Here is a 21,553-nt window from a genome sequence, read left to right as displayed (position 1 = left end):
CTGCCCACCAAACTCTTTCAGATGGAAAACCGCTGCTCCGGTTTTCTGCCCGCCGGCCCTATTATGAGTTTTCCGCAGGGCCAGTGGGCGGAAACAGCATTTCAGCCTACTGGTCCAGTGGAATACTAACTACAACATTGACACCAGCGCGTAATTGAGCTGGCTGCAATGTTGCGGTGTGTCGGGTGCAGCAGCACCCGTCACGCTTTTCAATGCCCGTAATTTGGACAGTGAAAAGCGCAACAGGCTGTCCATGGGGGCCCCTGAACTGCCCATGCCAAGCAAAAGTAGACAGAGGACTCGTAATCCTCAGGGCAGTGCTGCTTGCAGCACTGCCCAGGTGGATTAAGACCACCCAGGCTGTCGACTGGTGGCAACTTGTGGTGTCGGCAGTCGGACTGTGGTGACTCCGCCACGGTTGTAATGCAGAGGCCGGACTGCTGCTTTGGTGGCGGTCCGAACTCCACCGTGAGTATGGCGGTCCCAGGACCGCCAGACTCGTAATGAGGGCCTATATGTCTTTCTTTCCTGTGTGCCCACACCTTATTCAATGGCTTTTTTCCCCGTTCATGTGTTTGTTCTGCCTCCTTGAGCACAGCTTTATGAAAAATTCTGTTTGGAAAATCCTTCGACTGCTGAAGCGAGGGGACTTTGTTTTGGTTCGGTTTCTCTCTCTGTCCTATCGACTCACTACCACCCTCATTCGCCTTTTTTTATATATATTTTTTTCAGCCGCGATTGCTTGTTTTAGTGTCCAGATGCTGCAGATTGCCACGGGGCATATCACTTCTTTGTATGTTGATCCCCGTCCCTCCCTTACCAATACTGTGGTAGTTGTTTAACAGTCTTTTTTTTCTCTTTGGGAGATTGACAGTTCCATGCTGTACTGAGCTTCTTGCTTCAGTGTGTGTATGTGGTAGAAGTTAATAAGTTATTTAAATGGGTAAACCTTCTTACTCAATGCTTGCCAGTGGTTTCAAATATTGTATTTAACAGAAAAGAGGTATAACCAGGGCCAGTGGAATGCCACAGGAGAGGGCCAAATTATGCAGCAGGGTTGAGTAAATTATGCTGCAAGAAAATGCAAGTTATGCAGCATTATGTGGCACATTTTGTAATAGTTTTACTTAATTATTTCGTAATTTTAGGTCGAGCATAGCAGCACGCAAGTGCTACTTTTCCAACGTGTTGGTATGTATCTGGGCTTTTAACCACGCCCACCACTATCACTCGTACATGGGCTTACTTTAAAAAAATCCTTTATTATCATTGGTGAATACTTTCTGTTTGTCCCTCCTTGGGGCGGTTTTGTTATCGCCTTGGCCATTGACCCTGTTACATGGATAATTGCATGTTTGCTGATACGTTGACTGCGAGCAAACTTCTTTTTCCTTTTGTGTCTCTCCTTCGCGCTCACGGCGGTGGTGGTGCTTTGAATCGGCTTGCTAATGTCAACTGGTTTACTTTTTATTTTCAGTTTATGTGACAAGAGAAGTCCAGTTAGGAATTTACAATGCTAATGGCTCTTACTTGAGCATGCTCAAGACCCGTTGCATTGCAAATGCTTGTTAAACTTGATAACACTGTCTGGGCATTGGTTGTACATCATTAGTGCCATTTTAATACCCAAATATAGCAGTAAGAAACAAAAAAAGGTGACAAATCCAGCTTTTCAAAGGGGCCTTTCACTGTGCTGCAACGTGTCACTGCATTTATAGTAACTTTTGAACCATTTGAGACAGAAACAATTTTTTGTTAACATCTGTAGATTATGCAGCAGATGATGGATTATGTGGCAAATGTGGAAAATATATAATTATGCAAAAATCACCACGGCCACACAGTCACATAATTTCAATTGTCCTGGATATAACTGTGAATTCTATCCTGTACTTCACTGGTTAGAATTTATTTACAGGCTATTCAGGATCTGTAAGCAGATAAAAAAGTAAATGTATGTTTAGCACAACATTTCATCTTTCTTCCAGTGGTGGTCAATAAAAGCCTCTCACAATGACAGTGTTGCTCTTAAATCATTAATCAGCACACCTGACAAGCTCACCTTTTCAGGCTCAGTTGATGCAAGCATCTACCTATGATTCCTTCCCATTTATGAAAATACACTGTAAATGCATACCCCTGTTAATAAAGTTACACTGTCCCACATGGCACTTCATTTTCTTTCTTTCTTCATACCTTCTTAAACCTACTCTATAGAGTCAATGTGCTTCGAAAGAAAAGTGCAGAGTCAATAGGTAAGCACTTACCATTAAAAGACTAGACCTAGTTTTGAAGGCCAAGGATAGATCTAGAAGGATCAGGGCCCCAACAATATCCCATGAATCGAATTGCTTCCAAAATTGAGATTGCATGCTCCAAACAAAGTCCAGTGCAAAAACGAAATTGTATCTAGCAGAAACTTACTTTCAATCATGTTTTGTTGCACTCTGACTATAGTTTCGATAAGTTTGAGTTATAATGCAATAAAGAAATGAATTTGCAGCTTCCAGAATCCTTAGGGTCCAGAAAGGGTTTCTTCAGGAGGGATGTTTGAAATTTACCTGGTGTGACTCCAATCTCCAGACAGGCATTTATAATGGACCATGCGCTAGGTGCAGTCGCTTTAGAATTTAATTTCAAGGCTTTTCCCAGGCAAGTATCATGTAGTTATCCTGATGGCTTGCTGCTTTTAATTAGCATGCTTACCCCCTCCTCATTCAATAGGTGGAAGGATATGGGAGCTTAGGCTTGAGGTCCATAATGCAGGGAGGCCTGGGACTCTCAGCTTAGTGGTTGTTATTGGACTGAAACTCCTTTCCAATAAACAAACCTTGTTGGGACGTAAATCAGCCATTGTTAGTTGGTGATTGGGTGTGAGTCACTGCCACTGGCTCACCTTGTCCCGGGACCCTTGGTAGACCGCTTGGTAGACCGCTTTGAATAATGATTTAAGAGAAGTGATGTGTATTTGTATAGCAACATATTCTTTCTGGTTGATGTGTATAGGTGTTTTTGGATTCAACTGAGCGGTTTTCCTCCAACCCAGCTCTAGAAAGCACAGTTTTGAACTTAAAGGTGATTGTTGTATCCTTCATAGTTTATATGCCTTAGCGACAACAGCGTCTAATTCTGATGTCATGGCTTCACTGAAACGTATAAATGACACTACGTATCCAACTCTTCCTTAGTTTAGTCTTAACAGCTGTCTTAAAATCAGAGTTTGTAAGATATTGGGTTACTGGTTGAGGGGGTAAAACCCTATTCAAGCAGCACCCACAATCCTTGTCAGGGTGAAGTCATAAGCAAACCCCCAAATAATCTATGCTCAAATGTCTGCTAGCTTGGCACAGAGCAGTCAGGCTTAGCTTAGAGACAATGTGTAAAGTATTTGTGCAACATTTCAAAAGGTAATAAAATAAAAACATACCACAAAAGGGATCACACAACAGATTAGAAAAAGAGCAGATTTTAATAAGTAAAACAAGACTAAAATGACCAAATCCAGTCAGTAGAACCGTATATGTGCAATTCTAAAGAGTTAGGTGTAAATAGGTCCAAAAAGGTCAAAGTGCTACTTGTGGCTATCTGATCACGGGAGAAAGTTACAAATTCAGGCCGACAGAGATGGAGCACGGGCTGGATACAGCGACCAGGCTAGTTCCACTGAAAAGTTACCTTAGTCTAGCGGAAAGAGGTCAGTTTGCGGTGGAGGGGGGTGCAAGAAGCAGGGAAGCATCACAGATGGTCATCAATGTACCGTGAAGAGCATCCTGGTGTTGCAAGCGTCATTGCTGTAGCAAAGATCCTGTTTTTGTCATCGAAGGTCGGAAAGCGGCTTTACAGTGGTGCTCCCCACGAGCAGTCGTTGCTGTTGCATGAAGGGTCGGCTGACAAAACTTTGCGCTGGTGGGCTGTACAATCGACCAGGTTTTGGTGCCAGAGGGCCCATTCGTGGTTGGGCCCAAAAACTTAAATTCAGCGCCTCCGAGGCCTGAGCAAGGGTCCAGGACCTGAGGAGCACCATTTTGGGTTAAGGGCCTTACTCCAAATAGACCTGGGTTATGGTTCAGGTGGTTTGGAGCCTGTTATGTCCCTGTCGCTCTGAACAGAAGGTCAACAGACTAGCCCATGGAGCCACAGTGGGAGTCTGGGGTTCAGGTGCAGGTCCACACCCCTCTGACTCAGCCAGAAGGACAGTAGGACAGCATTCCAGCAGAGTGGCAGCTCTTTAAGCAGCACAGCAGTCCTCCTTCCTGACAGAGTCCCCACAGGTCCAGACATGCATTGAATATTTGGTCTCTGAGGTCCAACACATCTACCAGGTGCCTCCTCCTTTGGAGTGGGAGAAGCACCTAGAGGTTTCAGTTTGAGGTGCACATGTTTCCTGCCTCCCCTGCCCAGGCTCCAGACTAACTGCATGGGTTATGCAGCCCTTTGCGGGGAGGCAGGACACAGCCTATTTAAGTGTAAGTAGGGCTCCTCCCAGGTCCTCCCTCCCATCCTGCCAGTAATAGCCCATTCAGGCATACTTTAGCTCTCTACTGTGTGTGGCTATCTAGGAAGAATAAGCAAGGCCCAACTATCAGATCACCCAGTCATGTGATCCAGAAACAGCCCACACATACTAAATGGCTAAGGCAGGAAAATGCTAACTTTGTAAAAGTGGCATTTTCAAAATTGTAGCCAAAAATCCAACTTCACGACAAGAGAGAAATTTTAATTGCAATTCCAAAGACATCAAACATCAATTGGTTACCTGTTCCCATTTTTAACTTACAACTTATTAAAGGTAATAAGGTACCTCCAGTGTTATCCTATGGGTCAGGCAGGCTGTACAGAAGTGAAAAATGAAGAGTTTTTCAAAAACTTAAACATACATGTCCTACTTTTTAAGTGCACTGCACCATGCCCTCTGGATTGTCAGGTCCCACCTTAGGGGTGACTTGTATGTGTTAAGAAGGAGGGGTTGTGTTTGGCAAAAAGTTTCTTTGCCAGGTCAAAATGACAGTTTAAATATGCACACACAGGGTGCAATGGCAGGCCAGAGCCATGTTGAAAGGGCTACTAAAGTGGGTGGCACAATAGGTGCTTCAGGACCACTAGTAGCATTTAATTTACATGCTCTGTGTGCATGTAGTACAACTTTACTAGAGACTTGCAAGTAAATTAAAAATGCCAGTTGGGTTTAAGCAATTCTGCTATATTTAAAGGTGAGAGCACAAGTACCTTAACACTGATTAACAGTGGTGAAGTGTACAGAGTCCTAAGGATGGCAAAAATGAGAGCAGAAAAAATTGGAGAGGTGAAGGCAAAAAGTTTATGGGAAGAACACCCTAAGACTTACAATTCCAACAGGGATCAATTAGGTTTTCCAAGGCCAAACCATTGTGTGTAGGGACCTTGCAAATGGATCCTTGCAGTGTTTAAGTACTCATGAATTTTTTAAAGAATAGGGCAGTGATCTAAGCAGGTAATAGGCGTAACTGACTTTTAATCCATACAAGTGATATGCATGAGCACAGTCCTTGACAAACCTACACACTAGGTGTACCGCATGCATTGAGATTAGTCTTACATACATACACAAGAGAGGCACATTGCTTAACTTTACTGACAACACAACTTCACATACCTATTCAGACTTTGGTCTGTGATGAAATCATCCAGACCATGCAGTATGGCTCGGAGCTTGACCCACACTGTATTGCTAATGGGCGTTTTGCATGTAATCTGGAAGGATGTCAAAAAAGAATCTTTCAATGACTGAGGTACAATGCTCCTTAGATCATCAACATTTCAACTTAAATTGTTCCTGAATGCAGGATGTATGGTGGTTTATTCTGTTTGTGTTCCATTAAGTCTTCCATGCTGTCACAAAATCACACCAAGGGCAACAAGTACCGCAAATCAACAATATCTAAGTTTCTTGTATTTGAAAGGCTGATGAAAACAGTTTTTAATGATCTTAGTCTAGTTCTTTCATAATCAGTTTTTTCCCTGCTTTACCATCTTTACATAATATGATGTATTTGCAAAACTGGCTGTGTTGGTTCTTATTTCTAGGACCAAGAGTGATAATGAAGCTAGGATTTGCTCCATTTTTGACCCAGCTCAGTCTATACTTAATATGGCCACCAGTCTCTACTGGTCTAAAATAAAAATGAAATAAAGACATGAAAATATGCCTCTTAAATGCCCTTTTCATTCTCTCTTACATGATGGACAAGCAACCTGCTTTTTTCCCCAAAACTTGAATATACTCAGGGGTGAGGCCCCTTTGATTCCCCACCTTAAGAATGTAGACCAATCCACACAGCCCCTGATGTTACTGCCTTCTCTACAAATGACATCCATGATATGCCTCTAAAATTGTACATTGTCACATTGCAATATTGTTTCTCTTTGTACCGCAATCCTGCCCTCTGCAGCACTCCTTACATTATGGTGCTAGAACTGCGTTTAATGCACCCTCCCATTGAATGGGATGCTGAGGAGCTAAATTTTGAGTCAATGCTGCAGACCTGAACTGATGAAGTGACGTAGTGCCCTTGTCAGTAGATTTTTAATTCACAAATTGTGAACATCTATTAATGTTCTCAGTGGTTGTCTGAAATTGTTTACATGTAATATTTCTTTAAACTTTCAGATGGTCCAAGACCCTCACAGAAAGAAATCATCTCACTACGGGCATTTATGCTGCTGTTCCTGAAGCAACTTATCTTAAAGGTAACTCTCATATGACTAACTCTCGTACATTTAACTACATTATGAGTAAGTATACATTTAAATGTTTAGTAGTGTACACTGGCTGTTCTGAGGCGTGCGGACATGTTACTGTATTAAATAGCCATGACACTTTGTAACTGCATGAGCCATGACCATCTCTTTTAGCTCTTTTTTTGTAGTTTCATATAGCCAGAACTCGACCTGATGTTAGTGGAGCCCTTTACACGAGCACTAGTTACACTACACAAGGGCACGTTAGTTTTTTAGGGTTGAGCGCAAGCGCTCTGGCCTGTTGTAATCTCACTGTGGGCTTTTAGCCACGCTCACTCTTGCTATTCATTCTTTGTTGTGCTTGTCTTAAATGCTTCATTTTTATTGGTGCATTTTGTGAAATGTCCCTCCTTTGTGTGCTGAGTTCCCGCCCAGGCAATTTCACTAAGTGAACATTTTTGTTGCCCATCACATTACGTCACGCTTCCTCCTGTTACTGCGTGTGATGGCCCCTTCTCCGGTTTCGGTTTGCCTTTCATCCCAGCCACAATCCTTTCTAGACATTCACACAGGGAGCCAATAACTCTCACACTCATGGCAGACTGGTGCTTTGAATTGGCTCGCTTCTGTCAACTGTTTTACTTTTCATTTTCAATTTATGTAGCCAGAAAATTCCAGTTTGGAAATTTACAACACTAATGGCTCAAACACGAGCAAATGTGAGACCCGTTGCATTGCAAAAGCTCATTTCTGTAGGCACTGGGAGATTAGGTGATTTGCCCAGAATAACACTCATTATTGAAATTATCTATACATTAACACACGCTCTGTTCTAATTTGAAGGCAGTGTTAAAAGAGCTCAGTTCGTGCAGCCAGGCATCAGTTCAGCACTCTGCCGGCCACGCTGCTACACACATTATCAGCCAGGGTATTTCCTTTCTCCAAAACTAGGTGTAATGTTTAAAGCATGGAAGAACTTGCACTAGTAAAGTATACTGATTATTCAGGCACACCAAAATGTTTTCTCTGATATGACCCTATGGCCAGAATAGATTTTTGGAACCTCCAAGGGAGTATTGCAAACGTTTCCTTGGGCCGCAACGGGGTCTAGGCCTACTTTTTGCACCCGGGGTACTTTAGTATCGCTGATTGGGCTGCAAACACACGCCTAGTCTCTTCTGTGATATCCAGTGCTTATTTGTAAAAGAATACATGTAGGGTCCACATTTTTTTCAGAAGCCTACCGGTGCTGCTGCGGCTGATTGTTAGGGTTGCCAGATACCAAATGTGTCTAGTCTTTATTTCGCTTTATATCTCTTTCATCCACCACCATATCACTGTCCCTATATATCACGCTTATAGGTTCCTTTTCATCCCAGCTTTCTCACTTTGTCGCTCGCATGTCTTTCACTTCCTCCGTCAGTTTCTCTTTGCTGCTTTTCCGATCCCCCCCACAAAAGTGTTGGTAGGCCCCTCCTACAACCACCGGCTCAAATTAAACACTGCCGATTATTCATTGCGCAGGTGGTAAGGCATTGCATTAATTGTTTGGTATGCCTTAGATGGCACACAGACAACACGTGCTTGAGTTTGACCCTCGGTGGTGGTGGTTCCAGGGACTCAAAAGCACCCCCTGCAAGCAGGTTCAGTCACACACTCACTAAAGTGCCAATGTGGCAGCACTTAATATCGAAGGGTGCATTACACCTGCTTACACAAAACATTTTGTAGATTTTCATTAGGTAATGTTTTCTATTCACAGTGGACTTATTTTTTTATGGTGTCACTGTGTGTATATTATTATATTTAACTTTATGAATTATGGTCCTCTTTTTCGTCAACAATTGTTTCCTAAATTGCACCAGTGACAAGAAATTTTGCAGGGGGCAAATTGACCCATTTTAAGCAGTGACCACCACAAAAATCACACATGAATCAAGCGAGCTAAAAAAAGATGGTGTTTTGTACGATTCAAGTCAGTCCAAATGCTGGTTCAACACTGGTATAGGAATCCCTCGCATAAGTGCAAAGTGTCTACACTAGGTGATACTTTCCTGGTACTGCCACAATTTTGCATGAGCTGGCCCGGTATTTAGTCACCTTAAATCAAAGTTTCTTTTGCGTTTCATTACAAATGTCTTTACTTTGTTCAGATGCTACTAACTTTCTTTTAAAGGCCTGTTGTTTATGACGTGGTGTCAAAGGGTCAGTTTTGTTTTCGTAAACAAGATGACTGCCCCGGCCGTAGAAGCGGGAAAGCCTTTGTGAGCTTGAAAGGAGAAATAAAATAAAAAATTGAACGCCTGTGCTCTCAGGAAAGGCTAACCATTTGCCCTGATTTTTCTCAGGATCGAGGAGTCAAGGAAGACGAACTTCAAAGCATTTTAAATTACTTGTTAACAATGCACGAGGTACGTGTGTTCTCTTGTTTTCTTCTCTGACTGTATGAAACTCTAAATAAGTAAAAAGCTTGGAAAAAATGTAACCGACAGGAACGAAATTAGCATATTACCCCATGACCAATCTTTATTTGCAGGTGGCCCTATTGCAAAGTAGACGCCCATTCAAATCAGAAAGTGAACTCTTGGCTCCATCTCACATTTCATGCCTATACGAGTTGCTTTACATTAGGCTGCACAGAGCATAGGACACAAGTGTTTGTGGCATAGTTCAAGACTGCCCTCTAGCGATTGCCTTGTGACTGCTGATGTTCCCTCAATGCATGCACAGGGGGCTGGTACACTGCTTGCCATACAAGACTTCCATGAACTGTGGCTGTCCCAGTCTCTGAGGATCCTACAGCCAGAAAGAGGGGCTCACGATAGCCAGCGTGTGAACGGCCCCACCGGAAGCACAGTGCTGAGTATCGTCCTACTTAAGATACTGCGAGGGATGCTGCACTTTAGGGAATTCAGATTACTGCAGTTTTTTTAATTAGGTTTCCGTTTTAGGTCCGACACTAGCCACGACCTTTTGAATTTTCTCTATAATACTTATATTAAACTTATATGGGTTTTCAGACAGCCCTCTTAAACCATTAGCGTGTTATCACGTGATTCACATTTTCTCCCACCTACTTCTGCATACAGCTCGTAGGTCAAGCCACTTCACACTCTGGCAAAGTTCACAGTAAATGACAACATTCCGCCCTTTCACAAGGAACACAAAGTGATTCCTTTGAGTGCTAGGGACTACTATGGCATTGTGTATAGATTGAGTACATTGTAAAACATATTTGCTTTTAACTAGTGTTTTTTTAAGATTGACTAGCGCTTGGCAGTTTCCCGAACAATACAATTTTACAAATACAATGACAAAACGCCTTCAGCAAGCTCATCTCAAACCAACACTCCCAAAATAAAAAGGCTGACATCCAATGTCAGACCTATTGGCTTTGCCAATGATTGTGTAAGATGTGCTGCTGCACCCCACAGGGGTATGATCTCAACATGCCAGCATTCTAGTCTCTAAATGTGGTGCATACTTATATGTTCATGAAATGAGCAATTTACTAATATTACTGTAACTTTAGCTGGCGATGGTGGGCATTATTGTTTGGCATTTAAATCTTAACATTTTAGGGGGCCCTCTGTTCAGTGTTCTATTTTTAGATTACTCAGTTTTGAAGATTGGCTACTTAGCCATCTGCCTTCCTATGATACACTGGTTGTGCCAATCATCTGACTGTGGGAATGTCAGATGAGTGTTCCCATGATGGCGCTCCATCCGACTGCTACTGTTTTTTCATTGTGTGGTACCATCATTTCCTTTGGCGTAGGTGACTTTCAAGCAAACTCTCTGCTTCACTGCTTCACAGGATGAAAACATTCACGATGTGCTGCAACTGTTAGTTGCCCTCATGTCGGAGCACCCTGCATCGATGATCCCAGCCTTCGATCAAAGGAATGGAATACGGTACAGTATATTCTCACACCATTACTGCAAGCATCATAGCATGCATAAGAAAACACCAGTAAATAAATCAGTATCTACCTAGATAAAAAAAAAAAACTTCATTGATCATGCATAACTGTTTTCTTCAGCACAAACATAAAACCTGTTGGTAAAGTTATTATGAGTTGGACCTGATTCCCAACTCCAGTAATATTTACTCTTGTAGCACTCCAGGTTTACCCTGGAATCCAGGAGTAGAGTAAGCCAGCACTTTTAGGAAAGTAAGCCAACCTGACTCCTAGCAAAACTTTCGAAATTTCCTTAACTGTGGTGGAGGTTGGTACTACACCATTTTATGACCGGCTGACCCTTCCTAACAATTGAAGTTAGAAGTCTCTCTATACCATAGTTTAGGTCAGTTGTGGACCAAACTGCTCCTAGCTAAAGAGAACTAAATACTGCACAGCTCCTGATCTCCAAATCTGGTTGTCCAAACTTAAGTAAGGGAAATGCTCATTCTTTCTGGATGAACAAATGTGGGTTTACCAGGCCCAGACTATTTCTAACGACAGTCCCCTGGAGTAAGTATTGAGATGTTGGTGAACACTAGAAATTCTACTAGTTGAAATATTTAAATGAGTAGTACTGGAACATTTCGTCATCTACCAAAACCCAATATCTATTCAGTTTTTTTGTAAACTTGCAGTTTGTAATTTATGACGTTTTAAAAATGTTTAAAGTATACCAATGATGTAAAAAGAAAGGCCACAAAATGTGGGGGTAGTTCATGCAATTAGAACTAGCCCATCACAATCTAATGCCAAATCTATATTTTATTTGAGGATGAGTTGATTATTTAAGCAATATACATATTGTGTTTTTTCTTTGTTCATCTCTTCACATATTAGAAAATATATTGTTTGGAAGAGTAATTGCAAATGCTTGCTATTAATAGGAAATTCGATAGTCCCTGGTTGTAAACTAATATGAATGTTAACAGAATGATACTTAAAGCCGGACTTATATATTTGAATTAAAAAATTCTGAGTTAGAATTTTTTTAACTGGTTTCAGTGGCAAGGCGAATCATTAGCCCCCCTCCTCCTTAAAAAAAGTACATGGAATCCCCCCACCCCCTGGGCTTGCTCAGAAGCTCTCAGGACTGGGTACTCTGTTGAGGGCCCCCACGTAGCTCGGGGCTCTGCTGCCTCCCAGGGGCTCTGAGATGGGGGGGGGTATGTTATGCCACTGGTTGGTTTGTTGCATTCTTTGCTATTACATTTATTTCATAAAAATAACAAATAATACTGAGGCAGCGGACCCCGGTGATTAGACCTGTCAGAATATTAAGACCCTCTGTGGTAAGTGAGAGGCCTGAGTTCTTTCCTTTGCCATGGGCTAGTTTGATGATGAATAGCAGGGCGGCCTCAGCAGTAGGCGCTGGCATTCATGCTACTGTTGCTTAGACTTGCATTGCCTGAGACGCCTGCATGGATAAATTATTCATCCACCTCCAGCTGTATAACTCTTTAGTCAGTATTGATATATTAATTAAATGACCATTAAAGCAGTTGAAATCTACTGCATAATTTATTTTCTCTCTAGGGTGATTTATAAGCTCCTGGCATCTAAAAGTGAAAGCATCCGAGTGCAAGCTCTGAAGGTATTGGGATATTTTCTGAAGCACCTAGGCCACAAGTAAGTTTAACCAGGTTAACTCATCATTTGGAAACATGTTTTTTTCTGAACTTTCGTTGTGTTAAGTGTGTAGCAAAAATGTAATAATAAAAAATGTTGCCGTTTTTTTCCACTAGCAAGCTTTTGTGTGCAGTGGTCGTGCGTAACCTTTTTATTTAGGCTAGGCTACCAGTTGTTACATGAGGCCACCAAAGAGCACTGCGGGTTCACCAATGAGAAGGCTGTAAGCCTGCTCATTGTGATATTATGGAACCCAAAGTCTTTTAATACCTCATATCACACAGTTATGGGTAGCCTCCGCAGGTCAATTGGTAATACAACATGGGGAAAAAAAAGGAAAGCCCATTTAAGAGGTGTTTGCAGGATCATATACAGGTAAGTTAGAACCTTTCAAAGTCGTATGTATCACCCATTTTTAGAACCTTGTATTGTACGTAAGTAAAATATATAGATGTATACGGGCAAATCAATAGATCACGTACAAAGTAATGATGTGCCTATGGCATGTCCCTATAAATATTAATCTTAATGTTAGTGGTTCTGGAAGTTAGTGAAGAAAGAAGTTCTTGAGTTCTTTTCTGATGGAGGAGGGTGTGGCCAGGTGTAGTTCAGTAGGCGACATGTTTCACAGCTGAAAGCTTATGTTAAGAAGGACTGATTAATAATTTGCCAACTTTTGAAGAAAAATATTTCTGGTGATGATTTGAGCAGCCTTATAGAGACTGTTTTAAAAATGCCTCAGACTTCAACTGGTAACCAGTATAGGGAGTGGAGAAATGTTATGATTTATGTCCAGTGGAGAGTTTGTAGTAGAAATCTAGCTGCTATGTTGAACAGCTGTCATTAAACTTATATGAGATTTTTGGAGGCTGGTGAGATTAGTGATTCTGTTTTCCAGTCTTGACTTCACAAGTGTATGTCCAAATAAGTGCAAACCTTTTTTTCTGCTATGTAGTGTTTTATGGTTATCATAACTAGCAGAATTTAGTGGGCTCCTTTCTCTGAATTCTTCCTATGTTGGTACATATGAATTTTACACCCAAGCACATTGACAAGGGATTTTGCGGGGGAAGGTCAGTGTGTGAATGGTTCCTTCCAAAGGTTATCATTAGAAAGTAAGTTAACCGTAGGTTCACTCTTAGTGACTTGTCATCTACTTATTTTACCTATTAGGCATTCAGAGCACAAGTGATGTTCTTGTTCAACTGCTTTTTTAAGATCCAACTGGGTGTTGGAGAACATTGGTTCATTTTGACATTCATGTTGTCATCCGGAGGCATGATTTTGGTATTGGATAGTGTGTGAGAGAAGCTGGTGACTTAGTATAGCTCATATGGCACAGGTGCAGGCCAGAGGTGGACATTTGGTTGTCACTGGATAACTTTTCTGGAAGAAGGAGGGAAACTATTTCAGCGCTGTGTCAATGATACCAATCATGATGTTCATGCTGTGTACAGTTTTCCAGGATGTGGGGTGCATACTTCATAATCTTATGCAAAACCATTTCTGTGATGGAGTTGAACTGAAAATTAGAGTGATCGTTTCCAAGAAGAAGATTGATTGAGGTGTAGGTTTTAAGATGAACTATAGCTTTTGGTTATCTTAATCCTCGAGAGGGCATGAGTTGTTTAGGTTATCGGGGTTGGATGAAGGATATTTAGCTGTGAGTGGGGTGGTGTGGCTTTTTTTTTTAAACCCAGAGATTCTCTTTGTTGAATTTGAGATACTGGCAATTTTAAGCTGTATTGCACCTGTGGTTTTAGTGGCCATTTTGGCCAAGGAGTTTGTAAGGGTACCTGCAAGAAGGCTTGAGAGGTTTAGGGCATAGATTATTTGAGCACTGTGCATTAGGCTCTGTGATTGCAAGGGTTTTATTGGGCCTGGCGAGACTGTAATGTCGTGCCTAAATGTCAACATTCTTTTTATGGACAGAATTTGGTAAAGTTCTGGTGTTTCCTCGATGAGTATGGAAATGATAGTGTGTACTGTATTTGAACACTTTGAGGAGTTTCTCTGGTAGGTTCAGAGTTCCATTTATTTCTTCTCTAAAGTAAAGTAAGTAAGCTTGGCGAACATGGTTTTCAGCCTTTCTTCATTTGGCAGAGGTTGTGTATAGTTTTATAGAATGGTTAAATGTGCCAGCGTTCAGTGTATTCAGTCTATTTGAAGGGCTACCAAGAACAACCACGCAGAATATTTTTATTTGTTTAGGAGAGCATTCACATTCATTGATGTCTATCACTGCATGATTTTACCATCCAGTGAGGAAGTTGATACTAACCTGAAGCTGAGGTTGGTAGGAGAAGACAGATTTGTTTATTTTAGTTTTCTGGTGCAGATCTTGGTGTAACTTGTGACCGACATCAATTCATTTTGTTGAGGGAGAAAGAAATGTGAATGTAGCATGAATAATACATTTTCATTGAATTGGGCCCTTACACTCAACAGTGTATGCTCTGGTGTGGTAAGGCCCCACATCAATTTTTTTGCAACGTGATTGTTGGTGCCAGCTTTTTTCAGTCTTTCTTCCATGGTAGGTCTGTAGTGTTATTTCACTATCTTATTTTTCTCTAGAAGTCATGACAGTTGTTCGCACTCTGCAACAAATTGTACCCCGGTGTCTGATAACACCCACTGTAGAAATCTTGTGGTTAGAGGCTCTCATTTAATTATTTTATAGTACGTTTTTGGATATTCCCTTTGCCTACTGAGGTGGTAGATGAGGCTAAAGGCCACCTATCTCTAGTTAAATTGGGGTTATGTCCTAGGATGGTACCTCTGCTTAGGATAGATTGTACAGTTTTTTTGTTTTTTTTACTTTGCCGCTGCGTCCCTTTGGACGATTTAAAAATATATACACTAGTGGTGTCTGCATGACATTGGAACGAGAGTGGGGTCGAGAGAGAATGGGAACTATATCTAGAGGAATAAAACTCCCAAATTATTCCAACTAAATAAAATGTAGATAATTCTTATGCTGAACATATTTATACTATTGAAGTTTCTTTTTTATTTGACTACCTTAGGTTTATAGGCTTATAATGGAATAATTAATATCAGAGACAGGAAGAAATGGAGATTTTTCCCAAAAACTCAGCATGATTGGTGTGAAGCGGCAGCTAGCCTTTATCTCCTGGCCCAGGCCATTCGTTTTCTTCACGGGCCCTTAGCTGCCTCATTCGAATTACTGATGCTTTACTTTGTATTAGACACACTACAGTGTTTGCCATCGTCGGGCGTTTTGAATTATTTTCTTGCTTGGCATGTGCAGGTGAAGAGGTCTAAAACGCAATTGTAATACCCGTGGAGCTTAGGAGACTGGATGTACTTTTATGCACCGGGCAGTTCATGGTTGTGCATTTGACCTCTGGTCATGTCTGTCGTTGTTTTTCGCCAATTTATGTAAATGTCTCTATGTGTTTCTTCTTTCCTGCAGGCGAAAAGTTGAAATCATGCACACCCACAGTCTCTTCACTCTGCTCGGGGAGAGGCTCATGCTGCACACCAACACTGTGACTGTTACAACCTATAACACGCTTTACGAGGTACAGATGCTTAGGGAATGTAAACTTGAATTGTGTGACTGTTTTTGTTTCGGCGTGGGTACGGTTTCTTTTTACACTATATTTACAAGATAATTATTTATTTGATGTCGGTAGTTTACCTTTCTGTATTTCAATTCATTGTTCTTTTATGATGTGACAACCAGTGAATGCCAGATAACTTACATTATTATAAATAAATATAAATAATACAGAGATACGTGTACAGCGACACACTACTGGGTTGGAACCAGGTGGAGTAAGTCAGGCGTTCTTCCATCTGCAAATGGTAAAATGTGTGCCGTCATGTTGGATGAAAGTAGTACGTTTTATTTTAATACATTTTGGCAACAAGTTCTGTGTTAAAACAAAAAGTAAATATTACATAGACCCTGGATCAGGTATCTGTTTGCAGAGTGGCCGAGGGCAAACACCGAGTTGTCATTTATTAGTCTCATGATTTTTCACTGTTCCAAGAACAAGAGCTGTGCACGTCCTTGGGCATCTGCTTGAAAAGCACTGTCTGGGAACAGGAGCAGTTCGCGGGACGGATAAGGGATGGGGTGGTGCATGGGTATGGGGATTGGGAAAAAGAGGAAAAAAAACACCATATTACCTGCAATAGACTTGAGAGCCTCTGTCTGCTCTCTCCAACGCAGCAACACAGTGCCGGGTTGGAGAGAGCCCAGTGCGCATGTGTGTTTGGCCAGCCCAAGACAGCTGGCCAAACACATATGCGCACTGAGGGGAGTGCTGTTCTCTCCTCCTCCATCCCTGTCATGCCCCATGGCCCCGCCCCTTTAACAATAAAACGATAATAAACATAGTTTATTATCGTTTTATTGTTAAAGATCTGCAGCTGCCGGCGGGGGCGACTCTCCTCCGCCATAGCGGAAGAACCGTGCCTGTCTGGGAATTACTTCATTTTGAGAAAAGGCTTTAGCAAATTTCCAAGTGATCAAGTCTTCTAAGCGCACTTCAGCTGTGGATTGTAAATATTCCCTTTGTTATGTTACGTTATGCTTGCTTGAGGCACTGGGCTTGGCTCTAAAATGGCTCATCTGTCTCATGGGACAAGGGCCGGACCAGAGCTGGAGAGTTGACTGGAGCCTGTCTTGTCTAGTTGTACTATTCAAGGTGCTAAGCATTTGGGCTGCCCGGGGTAGTGCAGATGTTTCCTTGCTGGGACCACAGTAACATTGGGGTCTGTTTCCAGCCCAGGCTGCAAACAGATGGTGACCCTGGCAATCTCCAGCCACTGTAGGCTATACACAATGACAATCAGCAGCCTAGGTGATGGGTTAAAGTAGTGCAGTGAAACAGTGTTTCAAGCTGTGGAAAAAGAGTCCAGTTGACCCAAGACAGGCTTGGGCCAGCACATTAGCTTCAGGAATATGTCGGCTGATCATAGATTCTGTAACAATAGTGAACAAATTCACTGATAACAGCTAATATCGCTGTTACCGTTGCTTAACTCAGTTGTACTTATGTTGTCTGCAGTGAAAAGACAAAAGACAGAGTGCATCTAGTGAGACTGGACCCTCTGACCCACAGACTGCACACAGTGTCTTATATTGGGCCCCATCTGAACTGAACTACATTTCAGGACAGGTCATAATAACCCACTGAGTTAGTATAAAAGTAGAAATTCTTAGAAAATGATCTAGGTTTTAAAAAAGCAGCTGGTGGTTTTTTAATGGCTCTGATGACTGGAAGTTGACCTACTTCAAAAGCAGTGCTGTGTACTTGGGCTGGGTTGGTGCTTTACCTGCCGGATTCTGCAGACTCCAAATCTTTCCCCTGCTAGAAAAAATGATGAGCTATTGTGCACCAGGCTGTGGATCTCAGACTCTCTCTTCTTGTATTTCTGTGATCTACACCAGTTGACATTTTACCCTCGCTGGTCAGCAAGCCTGGAAGAGGACTTTGTGATGATCAAAGCGAAGCCTTTTTACAAATCTGCCGATCCTAACCTGTGACGTTTTCCCACTTCTGTCGTATTTGTGTTGTTTTCTCAGGGAAAAATGCTGCTCTTTTCAACCAGTTTATTTCCTCAAACCTCCCAACCGCTGTGAAAGGGGATTATACAGCCTTCGAATGGATACAGCGCTTCATTTGTAAAATGCTGCAGAAGAATGCCAGACTGCTGAATGCCAAGGCTCTCTTGGTTTGACTCCATCTCATGCCTCTTTCCACCACCACCCTACATTTCCTGGCTCATTATTTCACTGAAGCGACTCTTTCTCATCACTGCTTCCTTCATTTGCAACTGTTTCCCCAACTTTCTCTTAATCTCATTCTTGCCTTATCTCTCTTGCTCTGGGTCAGAGTTTGATGATGAAAATAAGTCCTGATCACCAAAAATGAGTGCTTGTGCCCTCCACCTGCAACCACTGGTACAAGTGATGCACTGTGTGGATGTGTCTTGCAGTCACTCACATGTGTTCACTTGTGAACGGTTTACAATTAGGGCTTAAGATCTGATTAACCTGCCATATGGTAAATTATGTGTTTTACAAAGTTCCCTTGCAAACAAAGAAGAAAAATGTCAAAGAACAAACTGAGGAAAGTAGTTCAAATAGTTATGTCAAGGAGGAGTCCGTGATTCATCCTTGTGCATTTAACTACTTAATGACTTCTGTCTTGCAGTGGAATTTGTATTGTGTCAGATATGCTGTATTGAGACCATACATTGGCATGAACAGTTTAACTATTCCTGGGTAACCTACAACTTCTATTTTTTGGATCTCTTTTGTTCCGCTTAAATTAATTAATTAATATATATATATTTTGTTTAATTTTTTCGCAGAACTCTTTTGTTAGCCCACTAGGTTCACGTTTTACAAATTACTAAATCCCAACATAATTGCTTTTCATTGCCTGGGAAAACACTGACTCATGGGAGGAGACAGCTTTGTAAACTGGTGCCTTTGTTCGAGGGAGTTCTTCAGTTGATCTCAGACACAGCCGGTTTCACGGAGGGCGAATGAAGATTGCATGAGGGTTGCCAGATTTTTGGCGTTCACGATCACCAGTATCACAAGTAGTAAACTCTGTAGTAGTTAACAAGGTTTTAGCGGGTATTGTGGATTTCAATTTTTCAAGTACAGTACTTGCGGTTACACTACAAATGTAGTGTGTGTGTATATATATATATATGTGTGTATATATATAACCACGGTTATGCTTAAAATGCTTAATCTCACTTTGTATGAAGCTGCATAAGTACACGTATATACAAAATCATCTTTAAACTTTGTAAGCAAATACCACTGCTTTCCAGTGCAAGGTGGCTGGACAGATTAATGTGTGTGGCAATGTGCAGTGTCTGTTTTTAGTTTTTTCTGTGTCACCTCCTGCTACATTCAGCAGCTGTAGTAGGGAGGCACAAAAGGGTCAGAACACACAGAGCTAGAGCACAAGCCCCATCTAGCCGCCCTCTAGAGACACTACTAGTAATAGTTAGTCAACCTGCATTCACTTTTATGCTTGCCGACTACTTAACAATTCTGTTACTATAAAAGATACAAACAAGAAGTTACATCATTCACAAATAGGTGGTTGCAGCTTGGATACTACTCAGATATTCACTACATCATTCTCACAGTATTATTGTTAAATAACCTATTTAATATGTGTTTTATTGTATTTTGAGATATTTCTCAAGTTTTGTGACTTTTCTACATGCTCACAACGTTGGCTAGACTGTCACCTTTATTTCAGCTGTGATGAAACTCACAACCCCGCCTCATAGCACCTCCTTTGAATTAAACCTTGACTGTTTGTCAGCCGCTTCCTAGAGAGCCAGAGACACATGGAAGGCCAACTTACCTCCATATATAAGAATCCAGTGGCCCGGTTTATAATGAAATCCAGCAGTTTTACATTTGATAGTGCTCGATGTTCCCTGTGATTGCAAGGAGTTGGAAAACAGCCTGACAATGCTCCTTGAAACCTTGACTGGCACATGGGCCTAAGTAAGATTGAGTGGTGACGTAAGATGTGACGTTATCTAGAAATGAAGATGGTTATCATTAAGCCACTAAAACTGGCCTATGCAAAAAATATACCATGTCTCAAGTTTGACATTCTCTGGCCGTGATGGATTTATAGTGTGATTTCGTTGCTAATTGCATTTAACAAATTCTGTATGCAAACTGCTAGTTATGTTACATTTACTTGAGTTAGAAATGGTTTTGCACCAGCAGAGTCAGAATTCCGTGCAGCTTCTAAACTGTCTGATTTGAGCAAAACAGTACAGGTCGGTTGTTATTCTGCAGCTTTCAGCGACAGGACAAACTGTCCTATATTGCTGCTGATTTCTCACAGCGGGTTAGTCGTTAACATTAGGACTGGCTACAGGGAATGTGACCATATCTAGAAAACTAGGCATCATACTGAGGAAACAGAAGTATACTGTTTTCTTGGTCAGATGAACCTGGATCCTGGTTAGTAGGCCTCTGCCCACAGCAGAGATCAAAACACCCAGTTGGAAAATTGAAAACAGCAAGGTCAAATTCATGACTGTAGATGTGTTCCCTGAGCACCACACCTAACTTGTCACCTTCTCATACTACAGTATACACGTTCTAGTATCATCTTCCAGTAACACAGTAAATGCATTTAAGCTATTGCTTTAATGCAGCCAGATGGATTGATTATAAATACCAAAGGAAATCCATGCATTCTTTCCAGTTTTACACTGATCAGCCACGTGTAGTAAAACTAAACACCAGTTCTGGATGCATCTTTTCAAGACCTCTCATAATCCTGTTTATCAACACCTACATTTCTTTCTATGCAAGTTAAGTACATTCTGCACACTGCATTCCCGGGTCTCACCTTAGTGGTTATAGATGGCAGATTTACTTTTGAAAAGCAGTCGTTGTATTAAATTCCAGTTATTATCTCTTGATTTGCTAATAGCAGTGAGAAGAGTAGAGTCCATACTCTTGATATCTTAAGAGAAGCTTAAACTATCTAAGGTATTTAGAAGGAATGCACTTCTTGGGCTTTATTTTGGAACTAAGTTCAAGCTATTGCGTGATATGTCCTCTGGCTGAACCCACCTGGATAAGATAAATCTACTAACGGCCACAGGGTGAACATTGATTAGCAAAGTTACCTTATCAATAAAGCATCCTCCCACCTTATTTCCAAATATGAATGCAACATTAGTCAGAGGAGCCACAGGTAACACAGTGATGGATTATATTAAGTGATAGAGAATCCTCTTCGTCCATGGAAGCGGTCCTGCTGAAGCATTGATGTGTGCTTTTGAAAGGAGAATTTGATCATATAGTGGCAAAGCCCTGTAATTGAATAACTGAGTTTAATTAAGCACAGGTCCAGGAAAGAACATGTCAATCAAATCCACTACCTGTCCCCTGACAGTTCCCAAGCAAACCTTGATGTTTTCATTAAGGGAATAATGCTACTTACCCTCTGAATTTAGCGCCCATTTTTATCATTTCCATCGTGGCTAAACAAACAGATTTTCCCCTTATTTCGCTTTTAAATGACACTTATTTTTTCCCAGTCAGTGCAAGTTTGCTGAGGTATACACTGTTGTTGGTGCTACTCTTATAATTTTCAAAAGTTCCACTTAAGTGTCCAAAATATTCTGGAAATTGGGATCCTCATTATTCTTTACGGAAAATCCATCCTTAACAAAAACGACTAATGGAATTTAAGTAGAGCCCC

The 21,553-nt window shown here is 41.4% G+C and overlaps 1 protein-coding gene across 4 annotated transcripts in view; it reads left to right on the top strand.

Annotated features, from left to right (window-relative positions):
- The window catches only part of NBEA (neurobeachin), a 1,608,295-nt gene that overhangs the window by 427,619 nt on the left and 1,159,123 nt on the right, over window positions 1-21,553 (top strand). For all 4 annotated transcript variants that reach the window (XM_069205539.1, XM_069205537.1, XM_069205538.1 and 1 more), the window contains exons 14-18: window positions 6,647-6,726; window positions 9,066-9,128; window positions 10,535-10,632; window positions 12,216-12,308; window positions 15,745-15,853. In XM_069205539.1, the coding sequence (XP_069061640.1) occupies window positions 6,647-6,726; window positions 9,066-9,128; window positions 10,535-10,632; window positions 12,216-12,308; window positions 15,745-15,853 (443 nt within the window). The remainder of the gene's footprint in view (window positions 1-6,646; window positions 6,727-9,065; window positions 9,129-10,534; window positions 10,633-12,215; window positions 12,309-15,744; window positions 15,854-21,553) is intronic.

This window comes from Pleurodeles waltl, chromosome 8 (genome assembly GCF_031143425.1).
Source record: "Pleurodeles waltl isolate 20211129_DDA chromosome 8, aPleWal1.hap1.20221129, whole genome shotgun sequence".
Classification (NCBI taxonomy): Eukaryota; Metazoa; Chordata; class Amphibia; order Caudata; family Salamandridae; genus Pleurodeles; species Pleurodeles waltl.
The sequence above is the reverse complement of the archived record's forward strand: the minus strand, read 5'-3'. Positions and strand labels throughout refer to the sequence as shown.